Source organism: Xiphias gladius, chromosome 16, assembly GCF_016859285.1.
Source record: "Xiphias gladius isolate SHS-SW01 ecotype Sanya breed wild chromosome 16, ASM1685928v1, whole genome shotgun sequence".
NCBI classification, from domain to species: Eukaryota; Metazoa; Chordata; class Actinopteri; order Istiophoriformes; family Xiphiidae; genus Xiphias; species Xiphias gladius.
In genome coordinates, this window is record NC_053415.1 from 26,815,481 (window position 1) to 26,840,322 (window position 24,842).

A 24,842-nucleotide genomic window follows, 5' to 3' on the forward strand; every position below is an offset into this window, starting at 1 on the left:
AAATTACAGCGAGGTACACATGAACGTATCAGTAATTAAAAACAATCAATACATTGTTCTAAAATGGACCATGTCCCACAATAAGTACTTTTGGTACTTTAAGTATGTATTGTCACCAATACTTTTGTACTTTTAACAGAGTATTTTTACACTGTGGCATTGCTACTTTTGCTTACTGTAAGTAAGAGATCTGAGTACATCCTCCACTGTTGCTAAGCAGGAACATCCCCGTGTGTATTCACGTCAGCTCTATTAGTCATTACCCATTAGTCATTCAGCAACACACAGTGTATTTTCGTACCGAAAGGACAAGCACCACGGTGCACCTACCTTCTCCAAAAATGTTGTTTAACCTGATACAAAACTGACGGCGTAGGTGTGTGGCGGGGAGCAGTTACAAAAACCTGTAATGTTCAGCATCTGCTCTAAGGAGGTTACTATGAAATGGAATGATTTCCTACGTCTGGTGCATGTTGTTCTACATTTGCCTCAGTGGAAGTCTGCGCTCTACTCAGCATATTTTCTACTTTTGCAATGTATATAAAGCGAATATGTTTTTGAACCTATGCTTCCAATAGCTCTTCTCCCCTGTTTTTGCTAACACTTTACAAATATTTCCAACACAAAATGTATAAATAGAATTTTTAATGTGCAGTCCATGTTCTGGAGGTTTGTGTGGCAAGAAATGTGGCTCCATCTGCTGGACAAAACACAAAACAGGAAATCTTGCTACAGCTTAGAGAGAACAACAGTGTTCTCACAATCTTGCGTCAACAGTTTGTGTTTGTTCCTTCGCCTGCACAGAACCCTGACCTCAACCCCATCCAACTCCATTTGAGGTTAACTGGAACACTGACTGTGAGCCAGGCCTGATCAAGGAACATCAGTGGTGGAGCTCACTGATGCTCTTGTGTCTGAATGGGAGTAAATCCCTGCAGCATGTTCAACATCTGGTGGAAAGACTGAGACCAGAGGAGTGGAGGTTTTTAGAGCAGGACATCAATGCCCAAGGTTCTGGTCCAACGATCACATATAGTAGGGTCCAAAAGTCTGCGTGGGAACGTGGTCTCAGACTTGTAGATCCCGCCGTTTGTCTGGAATGGTTAACTGTCCACAAACTTTTGGCCATGCCGTGTAACGGCGCCGCCGTGGGGCTGCTGAGAGAACATCTCCTCTGAATGAAACTTCAGCTTCACTGAATTCAAACCAGAGAAAACTTTATTGAGTCAGAGACAGTAAAAAATACAGATTATAAAGGAAGAGAGAGGAAGACAGAAAGATCCTCCACCTCAGCATGCACACACACACACACACACACACACACACACACACACACACACACACACACACACACACACACACACACACACACACAAACCCACACACACACACAATCACACACACAGTGTAGTGAATCAATTCATCCATCGATTTTCCTCTCTCCTCTGAGGCTGCAGGTATCCCATGATGCACTGTGTAATGTCACCAGCCAAACATGTACTCCATCGCTTTGGAAACGAAGCTGTCGTCCTTCCTGGGCGTCTGTCTGTCTGCTACCACCTAAAGACGGACACACAGATGCTAAAGTCAACCAGCACCTGTTTTTCCTAAGTCCAAACTAAAGCAAGTGCAGATTTTCAAGTAGAGCCAGAGGGAATGCTGAGGCCAGAGCTCAGGGGTCACCTGGTAGTCGCTGCCGGAGCTCCTGTAGGCGGCGCTGAGCGGTCTGATGGCCGAGCGAGGAGTGGAGGGGAGGGCGGAGGAGGAGAAGGAGGAGGAGAGGGGAGGAGAGACAGCTTCACTGCTGTCCATCACGCTCTGAGAGAAAGAGAAACAACTTCACAGTTCAGGCTCCAAACGGGGATCAGCGTCTCCTGATGTGAAGGACCAATCAGACGGCAGAGAAATGGACAGACACACAGGAAGGTAAAAGCAGAGACCGACCTTGTCTATACAGGGTTTCACTCCCACCATGATGGCATCACCAAACACTTTTCCGTCCTTAGACAAAGCTTTCCTGGCCTGAAGCCTGGACTGATATTGAAGGTGCATCCAGTTACCAGGAGACGCCATCTGTTAATACACATCAATACACATCAATACGCCTGTATAATCTGAGCTGTTTGTGCTAGCCTTTTGGCTCTACTTCGGCTCTACAAAGTAAAGTTCAGGATGCTCACTTCCCTCTTGCAGCTTTACATGATGCGGCAGTGATGCAGTACATGGGCTCCAGGAGCCACAAAGACAACCTGGAGATGCGCCGATCTGACTTTTTCTGTCCGGATACGATTCAGATACCTCACCTCTGCCGGTTCTGAGTACTGATCTGGTATAAGTGCTCTCTTTTTCAAAAATTCTGCAAATTCCCAAATTTTTTTTTCTGTATAGCACTTACCTGCCACATGGAACTCACTGGGATCATTCTTATGCAAGTTAAGAGGCTGTAAATGTGACTCTAAAACATCACTTTTTTAACTCTTTGCTACCTGTGGGCCGACACCTCATCTCGTTCTTGTGTTGTTAAAGCATAAACTGTGTGTGTTACATGTAAGATTACTGGTGTTGTGAACAGATATCAACCTGACAAACTGTGCTGAGCTGCTGTCAGTAACACTGATGGCAATCGCAGCCAATGCTGCACTCATTGTCCTCTGTGTGTGGAAAAATGCTTTGTTCAGCTTTATTACAGGCATCTAGCAGCTCTTCATCTAACCAGTTCACCTGTGTGTGGATCTGCCTTTTCTCTCTCTTTTTTTTAAAAGAGTAACATCAGTCCTTGTGTGTGTGTGTGTCCACGTGAGCGCCTCACCGTGTGTTTGAGGATATTTCCGTACTGAGCGAACTGCAACAGGATGTAGGAGGCTGAGGCTGGAGGAAAACTAACACACACACACACACACACACACACACACACACACACACACACACACACACACACACACACACACACACACACACACACACACACACACACACACACACACACACAGAGTTGATGTATATTATATCCACACTATATTTAGCTGTAGGTCAGAGTTATCAGTTTATTTAGAAATAAAAATACCCAAACACAGTGACCCAGGTCTGGTCCAGCTGATCGTCAGATGACAAAGACTCTCCCTGACTGTAGAAGGGATCCACCTGAGCTGGAGACAGGCACACCTGCTGCACACCTGGAGACAGAGACAGGCAGGTGGGTCGAAACAGCAGACATACACTCAGTGGCCACTTTAATAGGTACACCTGTACCATCTGTTGCAATTCAGTACAACAAATCTGCCATAAACTCTACGTCTACAGATTTTATTATGTTCAGTTTTAACTGACATTGTCAGAAATGTATAAATTCAATTAGGTGTGTCTAATATTTTGTCCTCCTTAACACCATCACCAACTACGACCCCAATGCTAAAACATATAATTCAATTAACATCTATGACAGTATAAACAAAAACTCAACATTATATATTATTATCATAAAAGCAGACTTCACAACGGTGATTTGGATTCCATTAGACTGAACGGGCGTTCCTAATAAAGTGGCTACTGAATGTGTGCTTAATAAGGCGGCAAAAAATTACATGTGGGATATTCTTCAAAATATCAAAGAATTGCCTGTATATTGATTAGAGCTCAGCAGGTCGATAAATCGGCTGGTATTAGCTTCTTGAGATTATTTCGGTATCGGTGTGTTTGTTGCCCGATCAGTAAATGCAGTGCGGAAATGCTCAGTGTGTATCTTGATCACAATCAGTCTAAGGGGTTCTGTATCAAGATAGTTTATGTTAAAAAAAATATATCGCTATCAGTTGATATATCTTTATCAGATTTTTTAAACAAAGAGTTTTTGCCCCTCCATCCTCCAGCCTGGATTTGTGCATGGGGGCACAGTCATAAAGAAAACAGAGGAGGTACTAACACAAACTGTTGACACAATATTGGAAGAGAACAATCGTTTGCAGTAGTATCAGTGTTAGTACTGTTTGAGACTCACTACTAATATCAGCGATAGAATATCTAGTAGTAGCAGTAGTAGTAGCATCATTATGTACCTGTTCCTGGAGTTGAGGCCCGTTGTGCAGACAGCGGAGACTGCATAACTGGAAAGGACTGAAGAGAGACAGAGACAGGGAGAGACATTTAAATAATGTTTACTTGCCTTTATCACATTTTTAATTATCATAACTGTCAATTTTATTCATACTAGTGCTCTTATTGATACTCCTTATCAGTCCTTATTGGTTGTTTTTAATTACTGTGAAAGACAAATAATACATTGAGAACAGGATTAGAATTTATTCGTATTTTTTATTCAGGAAAATATTGTTTTGCAAGGGAAATTAAGGTTTTGTTGCGCTTACCTGCATAAGCAAGCATAAATGTCATCACCTTGTGTAAGTACAGTATCTAACTTAGCTAAAATTAACCCCGCTAATTAATTCCCTGGTTTTTTCAAGTACCAATAAAAGAGCCAATCTTAAAAATGGGCTGGGTTCCTAATAATTTAGAACCGGTTCCTACTCAGAACTGGGTCTAGCGGGGCCATCCCTGGTTCTGACAGAATCATCGCTGTCGCAAAGCTGCAATTCCCCTTTGCAAAAAGCGTAAGGTTGTGAGGACATCGATTTCCGCAGGGACTGCATTTACTGTCCTCTGCCTCTGGAACAATGCCAGTCACAAAAATGACCTAATTTTTGTCCAAACCGTATCTTTTAATAAGCTCATTGTGATCAAGCATTCCCAAAAACGTCTCTCCTCTCATGGAATCTCTCTGCCTGAGTACCATCTCCTGCAGCCCCTCTGGAGCACTCCTACATGTCAGCAGAGACAGCCATGATGTCGTAAATTAAGAAATGCTTTTACTCTTAGTCCTAAAAGTGGGACAAAAAATGCCCCACTCTGAAAATTTTTGACCACTGAAGAGTGTTTTCCTACTCGGAAAAGCTTGATCAATATGGGTCCTGGTTTTAACTGATCAAACACTGCCTATGTACTAACCTGTCTGTGTGCACTGAGGGGCGTTGCTACAGTAACCAAGTCGTCACGGATACTGCGGACAGGTGGGGCTCCACTTTTATCCTTGTGGGTGGGGACAACAGGCTGAGGGGCAGAGCCTCCCCCTCCACCACCTCCTCCTAAAATGCAAGACAGCACACACCAACAAATCTACTGAAAAAACAACAATCAGCTGATCCACAGGTGGGTGCGTGTTCCTGCTAACCCGTCGCGTACCTGTGCTCTCCATGATGGGCATGGCCAGGCTGAAGGGCCGTGGCTGGGGGCTAGCTGGAGCCGGCAGGTCGCCCATCAAGAACCCGGGCAGGAACTGAGCTCCGGAGGTCGCCTTCGGAGAGGTGGGAGAGCCCAGGGTCATCGGTTCAGTTCCCACTGTGGGACAGGGAGACAGACTGGTTTGAGAGAAGTGGTCACCATCAGGACTGACTCAACCTCAAGTCAGCAGTTATTAGGGATAATGCCTGGGAGTTGAGATGCTAGTATGTAGCAAGAGTTCTACTGTATGTTTCTCCTACTTTAAATACAGTTGGCAGAGTAAACTTCTGTGATTGGCTGCTGGACTGGAGTTTGAGATAGGCCCACTCAATGAAGTAAAAACAAAACAAACAAAAACAAAGTTCTGACCCTGTTCGCGTCTGTGCTTCTTTCCTACACTTGCCTTTCTTCACTGATCAGGGTGAGCTGTGCAGTGTGGTGATTGTTTAACATAGAGCTCAATGAGATGACAGTGAGCAGAGCAGAGTCACTGTGACCCAAGTCACAACTCAGTTTCCAAGTCCAATAAGTAGCCGACCAGAGGTGGCATTTCTCCTTGATTTTTTTTTGTGCTGCACAAGAAAAATATTTAGGGCAGTGACTAATTATTATTTTCATTATTGATTAATCTGCCAGTTATTTTTTGATTAATCATCAGTCTATTGAGTGTCAAAATAATAGTGAAAAAAATGTCCATCACAACTTATCAGAGACCATGGTGATGTCCTCAAAAGCCTTGTTTGTAGGGCTGCAACTAATGATTATCATTATTGATTAATCTACTAATTAATTTCTTGATTCATTGTTTTGTACATAAAGTTTTAGAAAACTTTGAAAAATGCCTGTTATAATTTCCGGCAGCCCAATGTAATGTCTTTAAATGCCTTGTTTTGTCTGACCAACAGTATAAGACTCAAAATTATTCAGTTTACTATCATTTATGGTGAAGAAAAGCATCAAATCCTCACATTTGAGAAGATAGGAACAGCTGATTTTTGGCATTTTGATTACTAAAATAGCTGCCGATTATTTTTCTTCTGACCAACTACTGGATAAAACAACCAGTCACTGCAGATCTAATACAAAGTAATTGAAATTAGCTCCATGTTTGTAGAATCCACTGTTACCAGCTGCAACATTAGAGTGATGTACACATTAGTGCAACAATAATTATAACTCATAAATAACATTAACATTATTCAGATATGTTTTATTTTGCATAATGTGCACTTTTACTTTCAGTGCTTTAAGTATATTTTGATGCCAATTTCTTTTGTACTTTTACTTAATTAAAATTTTAAATGCACGGGGTTTTGCAGGAGTCACCAAGTTAAACTTGAGACTTTTTAAGACCCTTTTAAAACCACACACAATGTAATTTAATACCCGTGTCACAGTCATACCAACCATGAACGATATCAAGGAAAACCGGTAGGGAAGGTAAGGCCATTTACCAAGTACATGCATTTATCGACATTTACATCACATTTTTGTCACCACTTTTGTGCTGAGTGTAACAAAACTGGAGCTGGATCTTTTTTTCTGCTAGGTTTTGCTAAAATCACGTAAAAATTTATTTTATACAGCACGCTGAAGAAAATATTTAACGTCTTTGTAAATGAAGTTCAAGACTTATTAATACATTTTTATGGGGAAACTGAAATCGGTGCTTTAAAAGCCTTTTCAAGACCTGCAGATACCCTGAATGCAGGACTATTACTTGTACTTGGACACTGTGGCATTGCTACTTTGAATTAAGTAAAATACCTGATAACGTCTTCCACCACTGGTGAACATGAGAAACACTTTAACACAATATTTAACCTCTTTTAACATGTTTTACCTTTTATAAAGTAAAAGAGAAATGAACACTGCCCTCGGCTAACGGCTAACGTTGAGCTAACAGTTTGCCAGAGCGGACAGATGATTGATAAACATATAAATAACAAGATGAGCGGACAAGAGCAGATAAAGACTTTATAAAACTCGGGTTACCTTGTAGCTCCATCTGTTTCGCTACTTTCTGGCCGCGATTTTCAAAAGTAGGAAATGACGCCAGGCAAAGGGCTGGCTAGCGGGCTAATGCGGCTAGCAGAGGTAGCTGAACTGTCACTATAACTTACTTTTACTGAAAGGCCTACGTGAGTGAAGCTGAACGCCAACTGATACCGTTCAGCTAGTTAACGTTAAGTGGTTTAAAATCGGATATCTCAGTCCGCTTCTGTTTGTTTCCAGGGCTCGGGGTGCCAGTGGAACGAGCTGACTGGAAAAACTGAAAGCACCGCAGCTAACAGGGCTGCTCCCGGCGCATGTAGGTCGCGTCAGTGTAAAGAGGCGTTCAGGGAGTGGTGCATTTACCGTGATATGTAAAACGGGATTTTTACTTTTTTATAATACAAAACTCTAGTTCAAAATTGGTTCATTTTATTCATTTGATTATTTATTTAATTTTATTTATTTATTAGAAGGCTTATTTCACATTTTTTTATTTAACACTGGTCATTTTGGAATTCCACAGAAAAGGGGTGTGTTATCGGAATGTTTACATCTATAAACGTGTGGACATGAACGCACCAAACTTATGTCATCGGAATGCGGCTGGTCACAAGTTTCGTCAAGTTATCGTAGACAATTTAAAAAAAAAAAAAAGAAAAAGAAAATGATGGTAAATGTAACTATTCTGTTGTCGAAATAAAAGCGCAAAATCATCCGAAAAACGGCGGAAGGGACCTGACTTTTCTGATTAAAGTCTATTTAACACACTGTGTTTTTAACATGCAGATTATTTAAGATCTGTTTGTCTTGGCGTTCTGCTCGGCTCTTATTATGAAATGCCGGGAGCGGAAACGCGAAATCTGATATTTTATGTAAAACTTGATGCCGGTCTGAGCCGGACGCTGATGCGGATCTTCAGCTTCAGACTTTTAGAAGTTGAGACGCCTTCAAGGTAAGGGAGCCGCCGTCTTCATATCAGATTAAAACTTCGGTAAACGCTAGATGAATTTTGGCTTTAGCTTCACCGGCACAGTGCAGAAAGCTTAATGTCGCGGTGAAGCTAGCCAGCTAATTAACCAGTAAGTTGGTGTAATAGCTGCTGACCGGCGACACAGCTAGCTACTAGCTTAGCTTAGTTTGGCTCTTTTTTTTTTTTCTGCTGGGACAAGACGGACACAAAATGAGAGAAGATTCAAATCTGGCTCTGCAGACACAAACAATCAGGGATGATCACTTTGAATTTTGTATAAGGGTTTGTTTGTTTTTTAAACACTGTCTTTGCTTCTTGTTATGAATATGTTTATTACAGTATCATTAGTATTTTACTGCTGGTTACCTTTGGTGTATTCTTATTAAATGTACATTTACACGGGCTTTTTCTCTGACTCCTCTGTCTGCCAGTTTTACTCCATTTGAAATTCTTAAGTGATAAAATTGGTATTAATTGCTCTGTGGTCATAAATGGAATTAGGGCTACAAATAATATTTTTATTTCGATTAATCGTTCAGTCTATGAAACACCAAATTCGTTCAAAAAAAATTGAGGATTGGTCGGACAAAATAAACAGTTCGATGACATTATCTGAACTCTTGCGTTTTGTCACTACCTTGTGGCATTTCACGAGACAAATGTTAAATTAAATTAATCAAGAAAATAATCAGCTGAATAATCCATAATGTAAATATTTGTTAGTTGCAACCCTACAACTCTTAAATGGATTTGTTAAATGGTTTGACATTATTGGACAAGTGTTTGTTTGGCGATGCGTTACCCACTTCTCAGGAAGAATAGTCATAACTTTAAAGAAAAGGTGTTTCTCCTTCCCTGGTTCCCAGATTAGACCAGAAAGCTGCAGCCCACTCATTTCTTACAAAAGCTGTCTTCAAGGAAAGGTTCAGATATTTTCGGGTCCATCTTAATATAATATTTACATGCCATCTGTACATGGACACAGTTATTGGTGGCTTTAATCATTCTCCCTGTTCATGTTGGCCCTGGAGTGATCTCTTCACTGTAAAAAAAAAAAAAAAAAAAAAAATCTACAGTCCTCGTTCAGAACCAAAATGAATTTGTTAGTTAAACTGAAGCTATATATGAGGCTTCAGCAGGCTGAGTTAGCCAAGTCAAGTGGACATTAGTGTTGTCACAATACCAAAGTTATGACTTCGATGCGATACCTTCCTAAATATCTAGATACCGTTACTAAAACGATACCACAGCTAAAACCTGAAAGATCAGGAGAAGTAATGGAGTAATAAATGACTGAACGTGGAAGAGCGAGACCCTGTTCTCGTTATTTGCCATTTTTAAATGTAATTTGACTAAACAGAAAACTAGAAAATGTGCTCAGTCCAGCGCAGACCTCCACCAAGGAGGTGTATCGAGTCATTTGTGTTCAGTCTACCTCGGTGCCATACTGTAGTGTGCAGGCTAATAATCCTGTGTTTGAGCTTCGGCACCAGGAAGTTCTACGCTTACAGTTAATGTGATTGATGTTTATTATCTTCATGCTCAAAAAAATTTTAGTTTATTCGCTGTTAAGTGTTTTACTGTTTGTTGTTTCATACATTTAGCAGTGTTCTTGACAATGAATCAGTTCATTTATAACATTAATAACTGGATTAATGTAAGTAATGAGATCAAGGTTGTAGAGGTATGAAGGCTTTTACATGGTATGCAGTAAGATAACGTCCCCATACTTGAGTTTATGTGATTTCTTTGATAGTTTACTTTATATTTGCAACCAGATATCACGTATTGTACAGCGTTTAATTGCGATTTAATAATGGTAACTGGTTTTAACTCAATATCTGGTGACCAGTCGTTTGACTTTGACTCTCGCTGTCCCTCAGCTGTGACAGCCTAAGGGGCCAGAAATGGGGATGGTGGGACCCAATTTAAAGCAAACCCTCCTGAGGCTCCTCCCATGCTCTAAGCCAATCCACCCAAGCCACGAGAAGTGATGTAACATGTCCTGCTGGCTAAGAACTGATGATTCCATTTCTTATATTTGCTTTGGAAATAAGTTGTTTACATTTCGTAATATTAAAGTAGCATGAATGGAGGATATTAATGGCTGCATGGCTGGGTGGACTTCTTCAACACACAGGATGATGGTTTACCAGCAGTAAACCTGGCGGCATTGACCTGCTCATCTGAACAAAAAGTAAGGAATAATGTGTATGGCTGTGTGTTCCAGCTCCTCTGGTTGTAGCTGGTTATTGTGGTTGTACTGGGAGGACTGGTAATGGGGCCCCGTCCTGTCCGGCTCACGCTGCTGCTGCTGCTCCTCGTCAACCTAATGGTGACGGTTTTGGCGGAGAGCCGGGACTACTATGATCTGCTGGGAGTCAGCAGGGAGGCCACGACTAGAGAGATACGCCGGGCCTTCAAGAAGCTGGCGCTCACCATGCACCCCGACAAGAACCCTGTGAGTTACTGTGAGAAACGATGAACCTTGACAGAACCACTGACTTTCCCTGAAACACCTACTTATAAATCCTGTTAAAGACCACCAACCCTTAACACCCCAATTAAACCTGGACCTACCCGAAAACCCAGACAAAACTTCTCTCAGGCAAAACGCTAAACCCTGATAAAAATGTTGTGCTCTAGGGCGACCCCTCAGCCCATGAGAAGTTCCTGCAGGTAAATCGAGCCTACGAGGTTCTCAAGGACGAAGACCTTAGGAAGAAATATGATAAATATGGAGAAAAGGGATTGGACGAGCAGCAGGGAGGACGTTACGAGAGCTGGAACTACTACCGCTATGACTTCGGTAAGTCTCTACAGTGAGCACACACACCACCTGATTTACTGAGGAACTCTTAGGTCTAACAGTTGTTTGATAGTTAAATCTGTCTCTGTTCAGGTATCTATGATGATGATTTGGAGATCATCACGTTGGACAGCGGAGATTTTGGTAAGAGGGACCATTTTCAAATTTATTTTCAATGCAGCTTTAAGTTTACTTGGTTTCACAGTTGACAGACGCACAGTTTAACAGATCTTTATTGTCCACTTTTTGGAGCGAAGTTACAAACACAAACAAAGCACAAAGACGGCAATTAAAGAGAAAACGGATGGTAAGAAACGCATCAAAGAAATAAAGCACAATTTAAACGACAAACATGCGGATAGAAACTAAAGAGAGATGTGACTCGCTGCCTGGTGTCCTGCCAAGCATCCTGTAAAGTCAGTGCATGAACAGCCTGCTCCAGAGCATTTATTAAGACTGCGTAACATACATGTACAGTTGTATGCAAAAGTTAGAAGTATAAAGATACCCAACTTAGCTCTATTTTGTTTTAGTTAATGAAATAAAAAGTGACAGTGTATTAACATTTTTCAGGTCTGTTTTTCCTTGTTGTCACTTCAAAAAATCAATAAAATGTTATTTTCCCTGGGGGTGGCCAAAAAAATTGCAATACATCCAGTACCCCTCAATAAAGAGCAGAACAGCAGTACAACTTTATCCTAACTTTATCTTTACTGTGACAAACATTAGATTTTTGCCCCTCGTCAGCCCCAGTGGGACCATCACTGAAGTTTTCATGGCTGTGAGATGCCAGCTTATGCACTAAAACACGAGTGTTATGTGAGAAATGGGAGACCTGAGAGGTAGACGGGTAGTGACTGCTGTTTGTGTGTGTATGTGCATTTCAGAGGCTGCAGTGAACTCGGGAGAAATCTGGTTCATCAACTTCTATTTCCCACGATGCTCACACTGTCACCAGCTGGCTCCAACGGTAATATAACGCGAAAAGACATAATAAACCCACTCTCATGCATATTAAACAGAAACTGAACGCACTGAACCCTGAACATACACCTGAGATGAAGGTGTTTCCTTCTCGCTGTTGCCTTTTTCACTTTAAGCTCAAAGATAGTTTCTTAGATTTTTCCTCCGTGGCCCGGTTTTATATTTGATAATGTGTTTGTGGGTCTTTCCCGTCTGTCCGTCTCTCAGTGGAGGGAGTTTGCTAAGGAGATGGACGGCGTGATCAGGATTGGAGCAGTGAACTGTGGAGACAACAACCATCTCTGCAGGAGGCAAGGCATCAACAGCTACCCCAGTCTGTTTATATACAGAGCAGGACAGGTCGGTTTACTGACTGTTTACTGATTGTTTCCTGACTGATTAGCTAACGAACTAATGTGAATGGGAGTGGGCCGCTACGGTAAAGAAAGCTGTCTTAGATAAAATGGAAGTGTATCCGTTCGGGCAGGTGGAGGACTTAAAATGCAGCGGAAACATGTTCTAAATTTTATCTCATGTCGGTTTTCATCTCTGTCTGAAAATCTGTGTTTACACCAGAAACAACCTCAATGTTTACACGAATAAAATTCAGCAATCAGCATAATCCGCAAGCTCGCTCAGTGACAGCTCATCAGTTCGCTTTGGGTCAACGTAACATTCAGCTCCGTCGCTACTGATCTGTTACTGATGTTTAAATTAACTTTGTTTTTTGTTTGTTTTTTTCGTCTGATTGCTTCAAGGCTTCATGAACTTGTCAGCCTCCAGCATTGAACACATTAATTAAACTTGATATTGAGTTTCTATGTCTGTTGTGTCTCCAGGCAAAACAGTGTTTCCTGCTAATTAAATTCACATTGTTCAGTTTTGACTGTACACACGTCAGATGTCATTCAGTTTAATTATTTGGAATCATTTAAGAGCAAACCCCTCACTAAACTGTAAACTCTAAAGTCGCACTACTTAATAAACTTTGGTTATTACTCAAAAGGGAATGATATTTATAAAAGATATTTATAGAGCATTATGTTCAAAAAGTCAATGTAAAACTTGTAGTCATGAAGGGAAGTGAAGTTGGTGAAGTGGTGTTAAACAGTATTGGATGTTATTGACTTTAGTTTAAAAGCACTTTCTAAACCAAACTGCACATTTTCGACCTGAAACGCAGACATTACAACCATGAAGCACACACAGCACAAGGGTCTGGAGTCTGTTAGCTTAGCATCAGAGCAGTCTTGTTTAGTTATCATTAACACTTTGTTTGTCTCTCTATAGAAACCAGAGAAGTTCAATGGGGAGCGTTCTAAAGACGACCTGGTTCGCTTCTCCATGCGGTTTATCACAACAACTGTCACTCAGCTTTGGCAAGGTAAACTACTCCCAACCGCTCGTCATCAATGATTCTTTCAGTGAATGAAAGTGAATTTGGTATTTTTTTTTTTCAGGCTAGTTTCCATCGTTCTGTGTGGTCTTACGTGGGTGTGGTTGTGGTTTTTTTTTTTTTTTTAGGTAACGTGTTCAGCGAGATAGAGGGCGCGTTCTCGTCAGGGCTCGGCTGGCTGATCACCTTCTGCTCTGACACTGGAGGTAACGCACATGCATTTATGAAGGCTCAAAGTGTTCTCAGGTGTCTGATTGTCACTCGAAATATTCAGTCACACGTTTTTTTTCTCTGCACGTCACACGTGCAGATGCACAGGTGCGTGATGTGGGACAAATGTATTAAAGACGTGTCACATCGTCACACCTGGGCCTGCGTGTTTCGTGTGTGGACTACATGCACATGTCTATGATAAGAGCCAGGCAGGTGTGGAGCGTCACGAATCATTCGACTAAACCCCGAGCGCTCAGATATTTGGCCGCATGTTCCACCACAGCGTGTGCTGGTCCTGTCTAGCTTGTCAAGCGCTGCTAATGTGTCTGTCCATCTGTTTGTCTGTCTCTCTCTCCTCAGATTGCCTGGAGCCAAGAACAAGACAGAAGCTGGCAGGAATGTTGGTGAGAAGACAGTAATAATATAATCACAGGGTTTCCCGAAGCTGTTTATAGCAGAGTCAGACCAGCTCCTCTTACCAATGGATCTCCGCTGCTAATGGCAGAAGAAACAAAGCCATTTATTTAATACGACTGCATAGTCCTGAGCATCATCCGGTAAAGATGAGATGCCGTCAGGTTCAGCTCAGCAGGTCACAGTAACCGATCAATCAGGGTTAAACGTTGTTGGTTCACTTCATTGTCAATCCAAGCATCATGTTGCCGGTAAACCTCCTGAGTTTATACGTTTGTGCAAGGCTGCGGGCAAATGGCTCAAATAGGCACACTAAAGGTATAAACTCACCTTCAGATATAGCTGATAGCTGGATTTGTATTTTAAAAGGAATTGTTGGAGATTTTTTTTTTTGGGAAATCCACGTATTTGGTTTTTTGCCAAGAGTTCGATGACAAGATTGATCCCAATCTCATAACTACCCGTAAAATATTAAGCTACAGCCGGCAGCCAGTTAGCTTAGCTTAGCATAAAGACTGGAAACAAGAGGAAACAGCTAGCGTGGTTCCGTCCAAGTGTAACAAAATCTGCCCACCATCACCTCTAAAGCTCACTGATTTAACACATTATAACTTGCTTGTTTAAGCTGAACGATAATTCCTTTAAAGTAGCCATAATCTCTTATTTTTATAATAAAGTATCAAATGACTGTTTGTAATGTGATCAGTGTCTCTGGTGGTGATGAACTTAAAGAGAATTATCAGCTGAATCTGCAGCTCCCCTCGGATTTACTGAACTTTACAGTGAGTTTCAGCTCATTGTTTATCCGTTTACTGCTCTGGTTCACTCTCACCGCTCTCATGGCGTCGTTTCCTGGCCGCAGCAGACAGATGTTTTCAGAGAACTGGCTATAAAAAGCCACTGTCCACCACCTGGTCACTAGCAAACAGCAGACGGAAACAGTCAGAGACCAGCTGGTGAACATAGAGGAGCATTTAGCAGCTAAAGAGCCAGATGTTTCCCTCAGGAGCTGGTGGAGACCAAAACCAGAGCTAAAAGAGAAGGAGTACTGGACTTAGATTCATCAGGTAACACAAACACCAGATCAAGATGACGGATCATGCTGTTGATTACAGATATTTACTTCAAAATAATACATTTAAAATAAAAAAATACATTAGAAAAATAGAAACCCTTTGTAGTATTCTTCTACTTCAGTTAGTAAAGAACATCTAAGATACATTGTGAAATGTAAAGATTCAACACATAGTAACCAACTAGTTTTCTGGGGAAACTGCTTTTAGCATAATGTTTATACAGTATTTGTCTTAGCAGTACAGCATTACTACAGTTGTAGTACCAAACAAAGGAGTTCTGAACTGAATGAGTCTACGTACCTGCTTATGTTGTATGTGTGTCTGTGTGCAGGATGCTCTGGTTAAAGTGGGATGGATGGACTGCACCACACAGCAACAGCTCTGTGACAGTTTCCAGGTAAGGCTAGGCGATACTGCACTACTACTGATACCACACTGTAAGATACTTACACGGGTCAGCCACGACATTGAAACCAGTTACCGGTTTTAACGTTGTTTGGTGAACATGTTAATCCTCAGGGGGGAAAAAAAAAACACTTCCTATGGAAGATAAATCATGTTCTCATTTGCAAAGCAGTGGAGTTGCATATTTTGTTTTTTAAACGCACTATGGCCTCAGCTGCTCTAAACTGGTTTTTTATTCATTTCCAGGAAAAGAAAAATGACCAACAGAAAAAGTAGTGGAAACAACAGCAGCAGTAGTTTCTTGTGCTTAATCCTTCTGCTGTGTTTCAGGTGAGCAGTGGAGCGACAGCTTTGTTCCCCCCTGGAAGTTCTCTGGATCAACAAGGCAGCGTACTGGTAAGAGACAGAGCACATCACTGTCTGTATGTGGACAACGTAGCACTGTCTGTAGTAATACTGTGTGTAGTGCCGCAGTACTGACTCAGTGTGCCGGTCTTTCAGTGGCTGAATACTCTGGACAGTAAAGAGATTTACAGTCAGGTCCTCAACCATCTGCCTGATCTGGAGCTGTTGACCAGCGACAGCTTCCAGGTACACTCACTACACGACTGTGCACACCACGGTACACACTACAACGCCTCAAATATACTCTACAGCTTTCAGGGACAGATTAACATCACAGTACAGGTTAATATTACAGCTTTTCATGATGTGTAACTTGTCGTCTGCAGAGGAAGCTGGCCCATCATCGCTGGTTGGTCAGTTTCGCGTTTGGAGACAGAAGCACTGCCTCCAACGAGTACAAGAAGCTGCAAGCTTTCCTCAGAAATGACCACATACAGGTACCTGCCTGCCTGCCTGCCTGCCTGCCTGCCTGTCCGTCTGTCTGCCCGTCTGCCCGTCTGTGTGACTGACCTACAGTTTGTCCCCTCAGGTCGGCAGAGTGGACTGTATAGCAGACCCCGAGCTGTGTCAGTCTCTCTACATCCATAAGCCCTGCGTGGCTGTCTTCAAAGGACTGGGAATCCACGACTTTGAGATCCACCACGGTCAGTACTACACACTGTACTTAACTTAACCTTTTAATTCCTCTTTTGTGGTCCCCGGTGTGGTTGTTGTTTCAGTCTCACCGGCTGTCACCTGTCCCCCTCTTTTTCAACAAACCTGACGACCTGCACAACTGCCGTCATGTTGTATTTTAGTTTGTGAGAAAAATTGCTTGCGTTTGTCTGTTTGCTTTAGGCCTGCAACCAACAACTATCTTCATTATTGATTCATTTGTCAGTGATTAATCAAACAATTGTTTGGTGTATAAAACATCAGAAAAAAAAGTAAAAAAAATGCCCATTACAGTTTCAGTATAACAGAAGACTTTGGAAAACAGACAATAGTCACATCTGACAACCTAGAAACCAGGTATATTTTTAGTTAAAATAGTTACTTTAATGAAAATAGCTGCTGATTCATTTTCTGTTGATTCACTAATCGATGAATTGACTGATTGTTTCAGCCCCAGTTCACCTCTCAGTCTCTTCTCTCTCTGTCTTTCTGACCTGTATCTCTCCGCAGGTAAAGATGTGTTGTACAACATCGTGGGGTTTGCGAGGGACAGCGTTCGCGCTCATGTGACGACTCTGAGGCCCGACAACTTCCCTTCAGACAGGAAGGAGCCTTGGCTGGTCGACTTCTTTGCTCCGGTTTGTAGCTAACGGCTTTAATCAGAAGCACACACACTAATATTGATTTGTTTCACCAGCTTAGGTTGTGACGCTTTTTAGTTCTGTTATTGAGATCAGGCTTTTTTCTGGTGTTTGACAAGTGGGCAAAACTAAGCCTAAGTGTGTAGTATTTGTTAACGACCAGGTACTTAAACACATATCCATTCATCTGAGAGGGACTGATACACACCCCTGGCCTCAGATAGTAAATGATGTCATTCGTTGGCATGTGACCCAGACGTGGCACTCGGCCAAACGTGTTTTTGGACTCATGCTCCCTCTTTAGCAGGGAAGCACAGGAACAGACAATAATGTCTCATTTAGCTCATCCTCCTGATCGTGAGTAAACAGGTGGAAAGTGCCACATCATTACTGATAAGATTGACTTCACCTCAGATTGTGTTTCATTCGCTGCTTGGTGACCCAGCCTGTCTGACTCGCTGTTTACCTTCAGGGTTGGTGATGGAGCTACACCTAGAACACAAACAGTGAGAGAGAGAGACACTGAGAGGCAGGCGGAAACCAACCACCACGTTACCACGTCGGTATAGTGGCACCAGCAGAAAATATCGGTCTAACTGGAACAGAGTATGTGAATTATTGTAAGTGCTTAATGTTAAACTCAGTCGCAGGCTCTAGGCCTCAGAGAGACCAGAGAGCACCTGTAACTTGGAGTTTGTTAGAACGAAAAGGATGTTTTGATCCAAATGAAGCGCAAATTCGAACAGAATTTCCAGAGATTCGGCCAAAGAAAAAGGCGAACATGATGAGAACGTGATGGAAATTGACATCTCTGTTGGTCTCGTGTTAATGTGAGGACGGTTCCAGTCTCCTCTTGGCTCCTCACAGATCTGACGCTCTCCTCTTTTCATGCTTCGCCTACGTTGGCGTTTAGTCACTTCGCCCGTTTCCATTGGACTTTGTTTTTATTGATACACCAACTGTTCCACCAAAGCCAGAAAACTTTTTTTGTGATATTCCAATTTCTTTTTTTCCCCACCGTTGTTTTTAATGCACAGATTGAAAATACACCAAAAACAGTTGGTTGAAAACACAGTTCCTGTTCCCAGGCTGCAGCATTATTTCTCACCTTAGTCTTATTAACCTCCGGCTGTAGCCTTAACGCTGCTCACCCATATTCACTCAAACACAGGATGTGTGACAGAAGGCCATTCACTGTGATTTCAGCCTCCAAATAACATCCTGGCAATGCCCACCGAGACTCTACTTGTGACTCAAACTTAAGACTCGAAAGTTTCCCTGTGGCTCGATTTGGAGAGATTTGGTCAGAAAAGGTTCAGCTTTATGCAAAACTCCCCCGATGAGCCGGAGGAACAGCGGGTCGCACTTGTTTGGACTCCCTCTGGAAATGGATGTATAGTTGCTTTCTACTCCAACTCTACTATGTTACTGTTAGATATTAATCTCAGAAATGATCGATTTCTTTGTGCAGTGGTGTCCTCCGTGCCGAGCTCTACTGCCTGAACTGAGAAAAGCGTCCATCCAGTTGGCGGGACAGATGAAGTTTGGCACATTGGACTGTACCATCCACCACAACCTCTGCTCTATGGTAAGCGCATACATATCTGGACCGTACCATTGATTACGAGTTGGAGACAGGTAGGTACCCCAGATAGGTTGATAACTTTTTCTCTCTGTGTCTCAGTATAATATTCAGGCGTACCCCACCACGGTGATCTTTAACGGTTCCTCTGTTCATGAATATGAAGGACAGCATTCAGCAGACGGCATCCTGGAGTTCATACAGGTACTAGGTCATACCAATTACTTCCATATACTATATAATACGCACTGTTTATAGAAAATAATGATTACAGACTTGGCAGGTAACAAACATGATCACAAGAGTGGTTTCAACCCGAAATGGTTGTCGACAACACCAGGCGAAGACAGTGATTGGCTGAAAGTCCATCACTCACGCTGACAACACATCATGACACAAGAAAAGAAAAATGAACAGCTCTGCGCTGGTGTGCTTTTGTCCTCGCCCTCTGTGCTGTTCAGACGGTGGCATCACTGTGGTCTGAATGTAGACCGTATGAAAGCTGCTGAGTTTCTCAAAGAGCTTCTGTCCGTCTCTGCAGGATCTGGTCAATCCATCTGTGGTGGTCCTGGATCCTTCCAGCTTCACAGAGAGAGTTAAAGGTAAAACAGGCCCTGACAGTAGATAATAAGTAGTCCCGGTACCAGCTGTTTAGAACAGGGGCTGGTTGACAAACAAGAAGTTTAACTTCTTGAGATAAATGTATAAATACATTGGTTTGCACAACGCCGTGTAGTCCCTGACCACACAGCTCTGTTATCACTTAAACACACGGCATGCATTGTGGAGGAACTTAACGGTTACAACATATTTTATTGAAACTACAATTATGTTCAGAGCAAGACCAGGATAAGTTTCACTATCTTTAAAAGCATAACTGCAGTCTCTAAAACCTGTTCCCCTCCTTGTCGCTCACTTGCCAACACTGTTGCAAACACAGCTCATTGTTCTGAAACAGCCCAGAGGAAGGGAGGCTGTTTTAAACTCAACAGTCCAAGGCCCAGTTCCTGTTTTAACCACTGCTGCCGTTAGTAATTACTTGATACAATATATTCTGTCCTCTCCTCTCCTTTCCTCTCATCCCCTGTCTACTCCTGGTTGCAGGTCGAGCTGAAGGGCAGATCTGGGCGGTGGATTTCTACGCTCCATGGTGTGGTCCCTGTCAGGCTCTGGTTCCTGAGTGGAGACGCATGGCCAGGGTACAACACATCATATACACACCGTACACACACACACGGCACATATAGTCCACACGCTCAAACAGCCTGGACCTAGCAGAAGAAAAACAGCACGGAGTAATTAAGTAACTAACTGTCAAAACCTGGGTTTAACCTCAACCGGACACCATCCAGTAGAGAAAAGAACTGGGACTGAGGCAAGGGCTGACCCCCCCCCCCCCAAGCTTAGAGTCAGTTCATGAATTTTTTTTTTCCCATGAAATGCACGAAGACTAAAACATGATAAAAATATAAAAATCTTTTAGGACTTCATGTGCAAGACAGTTGAGCACCTTAGCTACTTCCGGTAGAAGAGAGTCGCCAGCATCGCCCCACGAGCGCGAGGTTGAGCTTTCCCTCCGCACGCACACCTCTCGTCACGCGTCTCATTCAACTGACCTTACGGCAGCTGACAGAGACGTGAATGAGCCTCTAACTTTCTCTCTAGTGATCATTTTACAGGTAAATGTAGCTGAAATCAGGGCACAGCCATTGTCTTTAACTGATGTGTCGGGTGATTCTGTCAGACGACATCACAATTATAAAATCAGGATTTTAGCAGAGCAGCAGCTTGGAAAGGGGTTGGAAGTGACTGCTGGTTAACACGTCGTCTTAATTGGCCCAGTTTCAGTCTCTATTTCGTACTCGTTCCGTTTTCTGACAACAGAAACATAAAAACATGTAAATGAGGACAGCTTCATTGAAAATTTGGCTGCATTTAATTACTGTATGTGTGAGCACAGGGAGTAGAAGAGAAGGAAACGGATAAAGGGTGGTCCGGCCACAGACTGGGCTTTGACCGTGATATCTGCTGCCGCCAGTGATCAACATTGAGTGTAGCCCGTCTAATCTGTGTGTCTGTTACCTCCTGTCTCTCTCACCATCCAGCTGCTGTCGGGTCAGATCCTGGTCGGGTCAGTAGACTGTCAGCGGTTTCAGATGTTCTGTCAGAGTCAGAGTGTGAGGGCATACCCCGAAATCCGACTGTACCCCGGCAACAGCCGGCAGCCAGATCGTTACATGTATGTACCACGCTTTAAGATACTCATTCTTATGCACTGAAACTGAAATACATACTATTTACACACTGGCATGTTGGGAAACTCATTTAGCCAGATTCAGATGAGAAGATGTATATTAGCTTCATCTCTGTACATCGAGTACAGAAATAGTTCCAGGAGGTGTTTAGCTAGCTACACTCATTTCATATCGTCAACGTGCATTGAATCAGCCTTAGACCATGTGAGACATCTGTCACAGTCTAATCTCTGGATGTCACTGTTAGCAGAGTCCACACTGTGGTTTTATTCACTTCACTGATAAACCACAGAATCAGCTCTCTGGAGATTTGTTTGTTCACCAACTCAACTTTAAAGGGGATGTTAAAAAGAAATCCTCAGAGTTCCTCAGGGTTCTGTGTCAGGTCCTTGTCCGTTCCCGTCACATGCTCCCGTTGGGCCCGTTGTCACTCATAAACAGATCCTTCTGAATGGGGGTGTTGGCATTATTTTTGAACGTTGAACATCAGCCTGTTAGCTAGAGTGGCTTACTTGTCCTTTTCTTCTTCTATTGATCTGTCTGTCTCTGCAGGAGTTATAATGGTTGGCACAGAGATGCTCATTCACTGAGAACATGGGCACTGAGGTGAGAGACAACTTGTTTTTCTTCCTTTTTTCTGTTTTTTGTTTCTTTTTGCCTGTCTCTGTCCTTCTGTCTCTGTTTTTTCCTTCTCTCTTTCTTTTTTCTTTCCTTTATTCTTTTCTCTGTGTTTTGTCTTTCTTTCGTTGTTCCTTTCTTTGTGTCTCTCTTTCCCACTTCCTATCTCTCTCTCTCTCTCTCTGCTTTCCTTCCTTCCTTCAAACGATCGAAGACTGAGTGCATGTGGAGTCCTGTACTGTAGGTGTCTAGTCGTGTTAACATGTTGTGTCTACAGTTCTTTACCCAGAGCATCGGTGGACCTGACTCCAGAGTCCTTCCGCTCTCTGGTTCTGTCTGGTCAGGATCACTGGGTTCTGGATTTTTACGCCCCCTGGTGTGGACCTTGTCAGCACTTCGCCCCAGAATTTGAGGTCCTGGCTCTGGTGAGAGACCCTTCTCTTTTTCTAAATAAATCTTTTTACCCAGTAGCTTTTGTTCTCCGCTTCCTGTCAGTTGCAGCTAAGGTGAGGCAACAGACAAACCAAAGCCAGACTCTTCCAGCTGGCGCATGCGGAGACACGAGACATAAGTTGACATGTTCTTAGAAGGGACGTTCTCTCTGCGGCTGAGGCTGTTATGAGGATGCTCTTTGTGTGATTGACAGATCCTTAAAGGGGAGGTTCGGGCAGGGAAGGTGGACTGTCAGGCCCATTATCAGACCTGTCAGTCAGCTGGAATCACCGCCTACCCGACCGTCAGATTTTACCCGTACCTGGGAAAAAGGAGGGTGAGGACGCGCACGCACGCACACACACACACGCACACACACATATAAAATACGCTATACTTTTACTATGGATCTGAATCAGATCAGAGTTCTTCATCCAAAATATTCACACAATGGCAGCGCGGCATAGTGTGTCCCCACCGCTATCGGAAAACTATAGTTGTCTGTCTTGGTCACCAAGTCCGGGTGGAGGAGGGACCTTCACATCCAGTGAGGCCAGTGTTCTAGGTCAAACCTGAGGAGATGAAGCCAGGGAAAGTGCTACTGCAACACGGTATTTATACAAGTGGTGTCCTAGTAAACAAAACCGGTGGAAAGACCAACAGAAACAAACCGAAGATATCCAAGGATACACAGCTACGGACAGAGCACCGTTTGGAAATGAAATGAATAAAAACAGAGCTAAAGCCACATTCTCCGCAATCAGACAGGTAAGCACACTGGACACGGACCAGCAGATCGCACTGTAGCCGCATGTCACCGACCGATGAGGTTCGCGGTGGACACGTGACCTTTACATCAAGCTGTTGATTTACGTCTGACGCATGTCCAGCGGTGGTGTAACATGGTCGTCCCATGTCAGGTCAGTGAAGGATGAGCTACTAATTCTGCCTTCTTGATTCAAGTTATAATCTTCAAGATTTAAATCCTGGTCGATTCAGAGTGGCCTGTAATAATAATCACAACCTTTCGCCAGTGTTGCCAGAGCCGATTAGGGGGAAAGTAGCCCAATCAGAGCCCAGTACCCACCCGGTCGTCATAAGTAGCTCCTCTTTTTTCTACAAAGACTGTTTGGGATATTCTGGATTACTTTGATACTGAAGAAGTGTTAAAAACGTCACGATCTCAGACAGGGTCTGGAGCTACACGGCACGGCCTTTTTCTCTGACTTCTAAGTGGGTTTGTGTACGTGTGTTAACGTCCCAGACGATAATGATGACCTCCCCGGGAAGTTCTCGTCACACTGAATCTAAAAACGTGTGAATCAGGTCTGTGTGTTCAGATTTGACTGAGCTGTGGTCAGCGCTAACCTCGGTGACAAATACATTGCATTTCCTGTGACTGCATCACGATAAAAGCCGCCCGTGTTTCGCCTGGTGAGTACTTCCAATGCGAAGCCACTTGCAGTGAAACAGCGCCGACCAGAAGTAGGATCAACGGTGTTGTTCGATTTCACGAAATTCTGAAGGATTATAACTTTAAACTGCGTCACAAAGTGTTGTCACTGGTCATCAGGTTCGGTGTGAAGATTGAACTCGAGTTCATGGTGGAAAAGCTGTAATGCTGCGTGTGTGTGTGTGTGTTGACAGTCTGAACACAGCCGGGAACACATCAATAGCCGGGATGCTAACGTGATCGCTGACACCATCAGACAGCGGCTACAGCAGCTGTCGCCACAGTTACACAGCAAAGCAAAGGTGAACATCTGTTTACGTCGAATTCAAACTCAAACTATCCGGTGAAAAAGAGTCTGACGTCTCTCTTTTCCTCTGCAGGACGAGCTCTGATGATCCTGGGGTTGTGCTGTGAAAAAGACCAGCAGATCTCATTGGTCAGGGAGGGACGGAAGGAGATTTGATTGGACCAGCTCAATGATCCATCGATAAACTATCCTCTAAGACCACAGCTGTAGCAACAGACAGACAGAAGGACACTGGCTGTTACCTGCTGTGTTGAATGTACTGGACACTTCTTCCTTTTTTTAATGTCTTTTTTATTTGTCTCCATCGTTTGTATTTACTCTATGAAGTAAAACTGTGGGACACTGTATACTGGACACTGACGCACACACGCACACACACAGCCAGATGTTGACATAGTGTTGTATTTTATTGTTCATGTAGAAGCTGTTGGACTTTCAGAATAAAAGTGTGTTTCTCTTTAAAAAAGATTTCAACAGTCACATCGGTTTTACAACCTTCACTGCAGATTTTATTCCACCTTTTATTACAAATTCTAGTAGATCTCAGAAGTCACGTAGAGTTAGAACAGTTAGTCAGTTAATCGATTAGTCAGTTGATAGAAAATTAATGGGCAACTATTTTGATATCTGACTCATAGTTTAACCATAAATGCCAAACCTTCTTTTGTTCCAGCTTCTCAAATGAGGCGATTTGCTGGTTTTATATTGTAAATTGAATATATTTGGGTTTTGGACTGATGCTTGGACAAAACGAGACACGTTGGACTCCGGGAAACTGAAACAGGCATTTTCCTCCATTTTCTGATGTTTTATACCAAGAGATCAGTGGAGAAACTAATTGATGATGAAAATAATTGTTAGTTGCGGCTCTCAAGCCATGTAGAAGCTACATAATACGGAATGAATCCGCATTCTTCTAATCATTATGTGTGTGTCAGCTTTCGTATCCTTTGTGTCCTCTAATTTAAAGTGTATGTTAGTAA

General features: G+C 42.8%; 2 protein-coding genes across 2 annotated transcripts; one reads left to right on the forward strand and one right to left on the reverse strand.

The window, feature by feature from the left end:
* Window positions 1-630: 630 nt before the first annotated feature.
* nup35 (nucleoporin 35) lies at window positions 631-7,601 on the reverse strand. Its single transcript, XM_040147627.1, has 9 exons — window positions 7,267-7,601; window positions 5,233-5,388; window positions 4,999-5,135; window positions 4,053-4,110; window positions 3,065-3,173; window positions 2,810-2,879; window positions 1,945-2,073; window positions 1,684-1,818; window positions 631-1,560 (listed from the first exon to the last, which is right to left on the reverse strand). Exons 1-9 carry the CDS (start codon window positions 7,277-7,279, stop codon window positions 1,483-1,485), a joined length of 885 nt encoding a protein of 294 aa, XP_040003561.1. The 5' UTR covers window positions 7,280-7,601; the 3' UTR covers window positions 631-1,482.
* Window positions 7,602-8,138: 537 nt separating this feature from the next.
* On the forward strand, window positions 8,139-24,842 carry dnajc10 (DnaJ (Hsp40) homolog, subfamily C, member 10). The gene is made up of 25 exons (XM_040149280.1): window positions 8,139-8,218; window positions 10,467-10,697; window positions 10,883-11,045; window positions 11,139-11,189; window positions 11,933-12,015; window positions 12,237-12,368; window positions 13,299-13,392; window positions 13,533-13,610; window positions 13,978-14,021; window positions 15,439-15,504; window positions 15,843-15,908; window positions 16,014-16,103; window positions 16,244-16,354; window positions 16,447-16,561; window positions 17,082-17,209; window positions 18,684-18,800; window positions 18,897-18,998; window positions 19,336-19,396; window positions 19,899-19,993; window positions 20,900-21,033; window positions 21,602-21,655; window positions 21,945-22,092; window positions 22,314-22,436; window positions 23,747-23,854; window positions 23,933-24,842. The coding sequence occupies exons 2-25, from the start codon at window positions 10,515-10,517 to the stop codon at window positions 23,942-23,944; spliced, it is 2,358 nt and encodes a 785-aa protein (XP_040005214.1). The 5' UTR covers window positions 8,139-8,218; window positions 10,467-10,514; the 3' UTR covers window positions 23,945-24,842.

Bases quoted from the DNA above. Each gene is read 5' to 3' on its own strand.
- nup35 (XM_040147627.1), bottom strand. The intron at 2,074-2,809 runs GTGAGGCGCTCA...GTGTATTAACAG, and splicing joins GAAATATCCTCAAACACACG to ATGGCGTCTCCTGGTAACTG. The intron at 1,819-1,944 runs GTCGGTCTCTGC...TCTTTCTCTCAG, and splicing joins TGAAACCCTGTATAGACAAG to AGCGTGATGGACAGCAGTGA.
- dnajc10 (XM_040149280.1), top strand. From the start codon at position 10,515: ATGGGGCCCCGTCCTGTCCGGCTCACGCTGCTGCTGCTGCTCCTCGTC. The intron at 11,046-11,138 runs GTAAGTCTCTAC...GTCTCTGTTCAG, and splicing joins CTACTACCGCTATGACTTCG to GTATCTATGATGATGATTTG. The intron at 21,656-21,944 runs GTGAGAGACAAC...TTGTGTCTACAG, and splicing joins CTGAGAACATGGGCACTGAG to TTCTTTACCCAGAGCATCGG.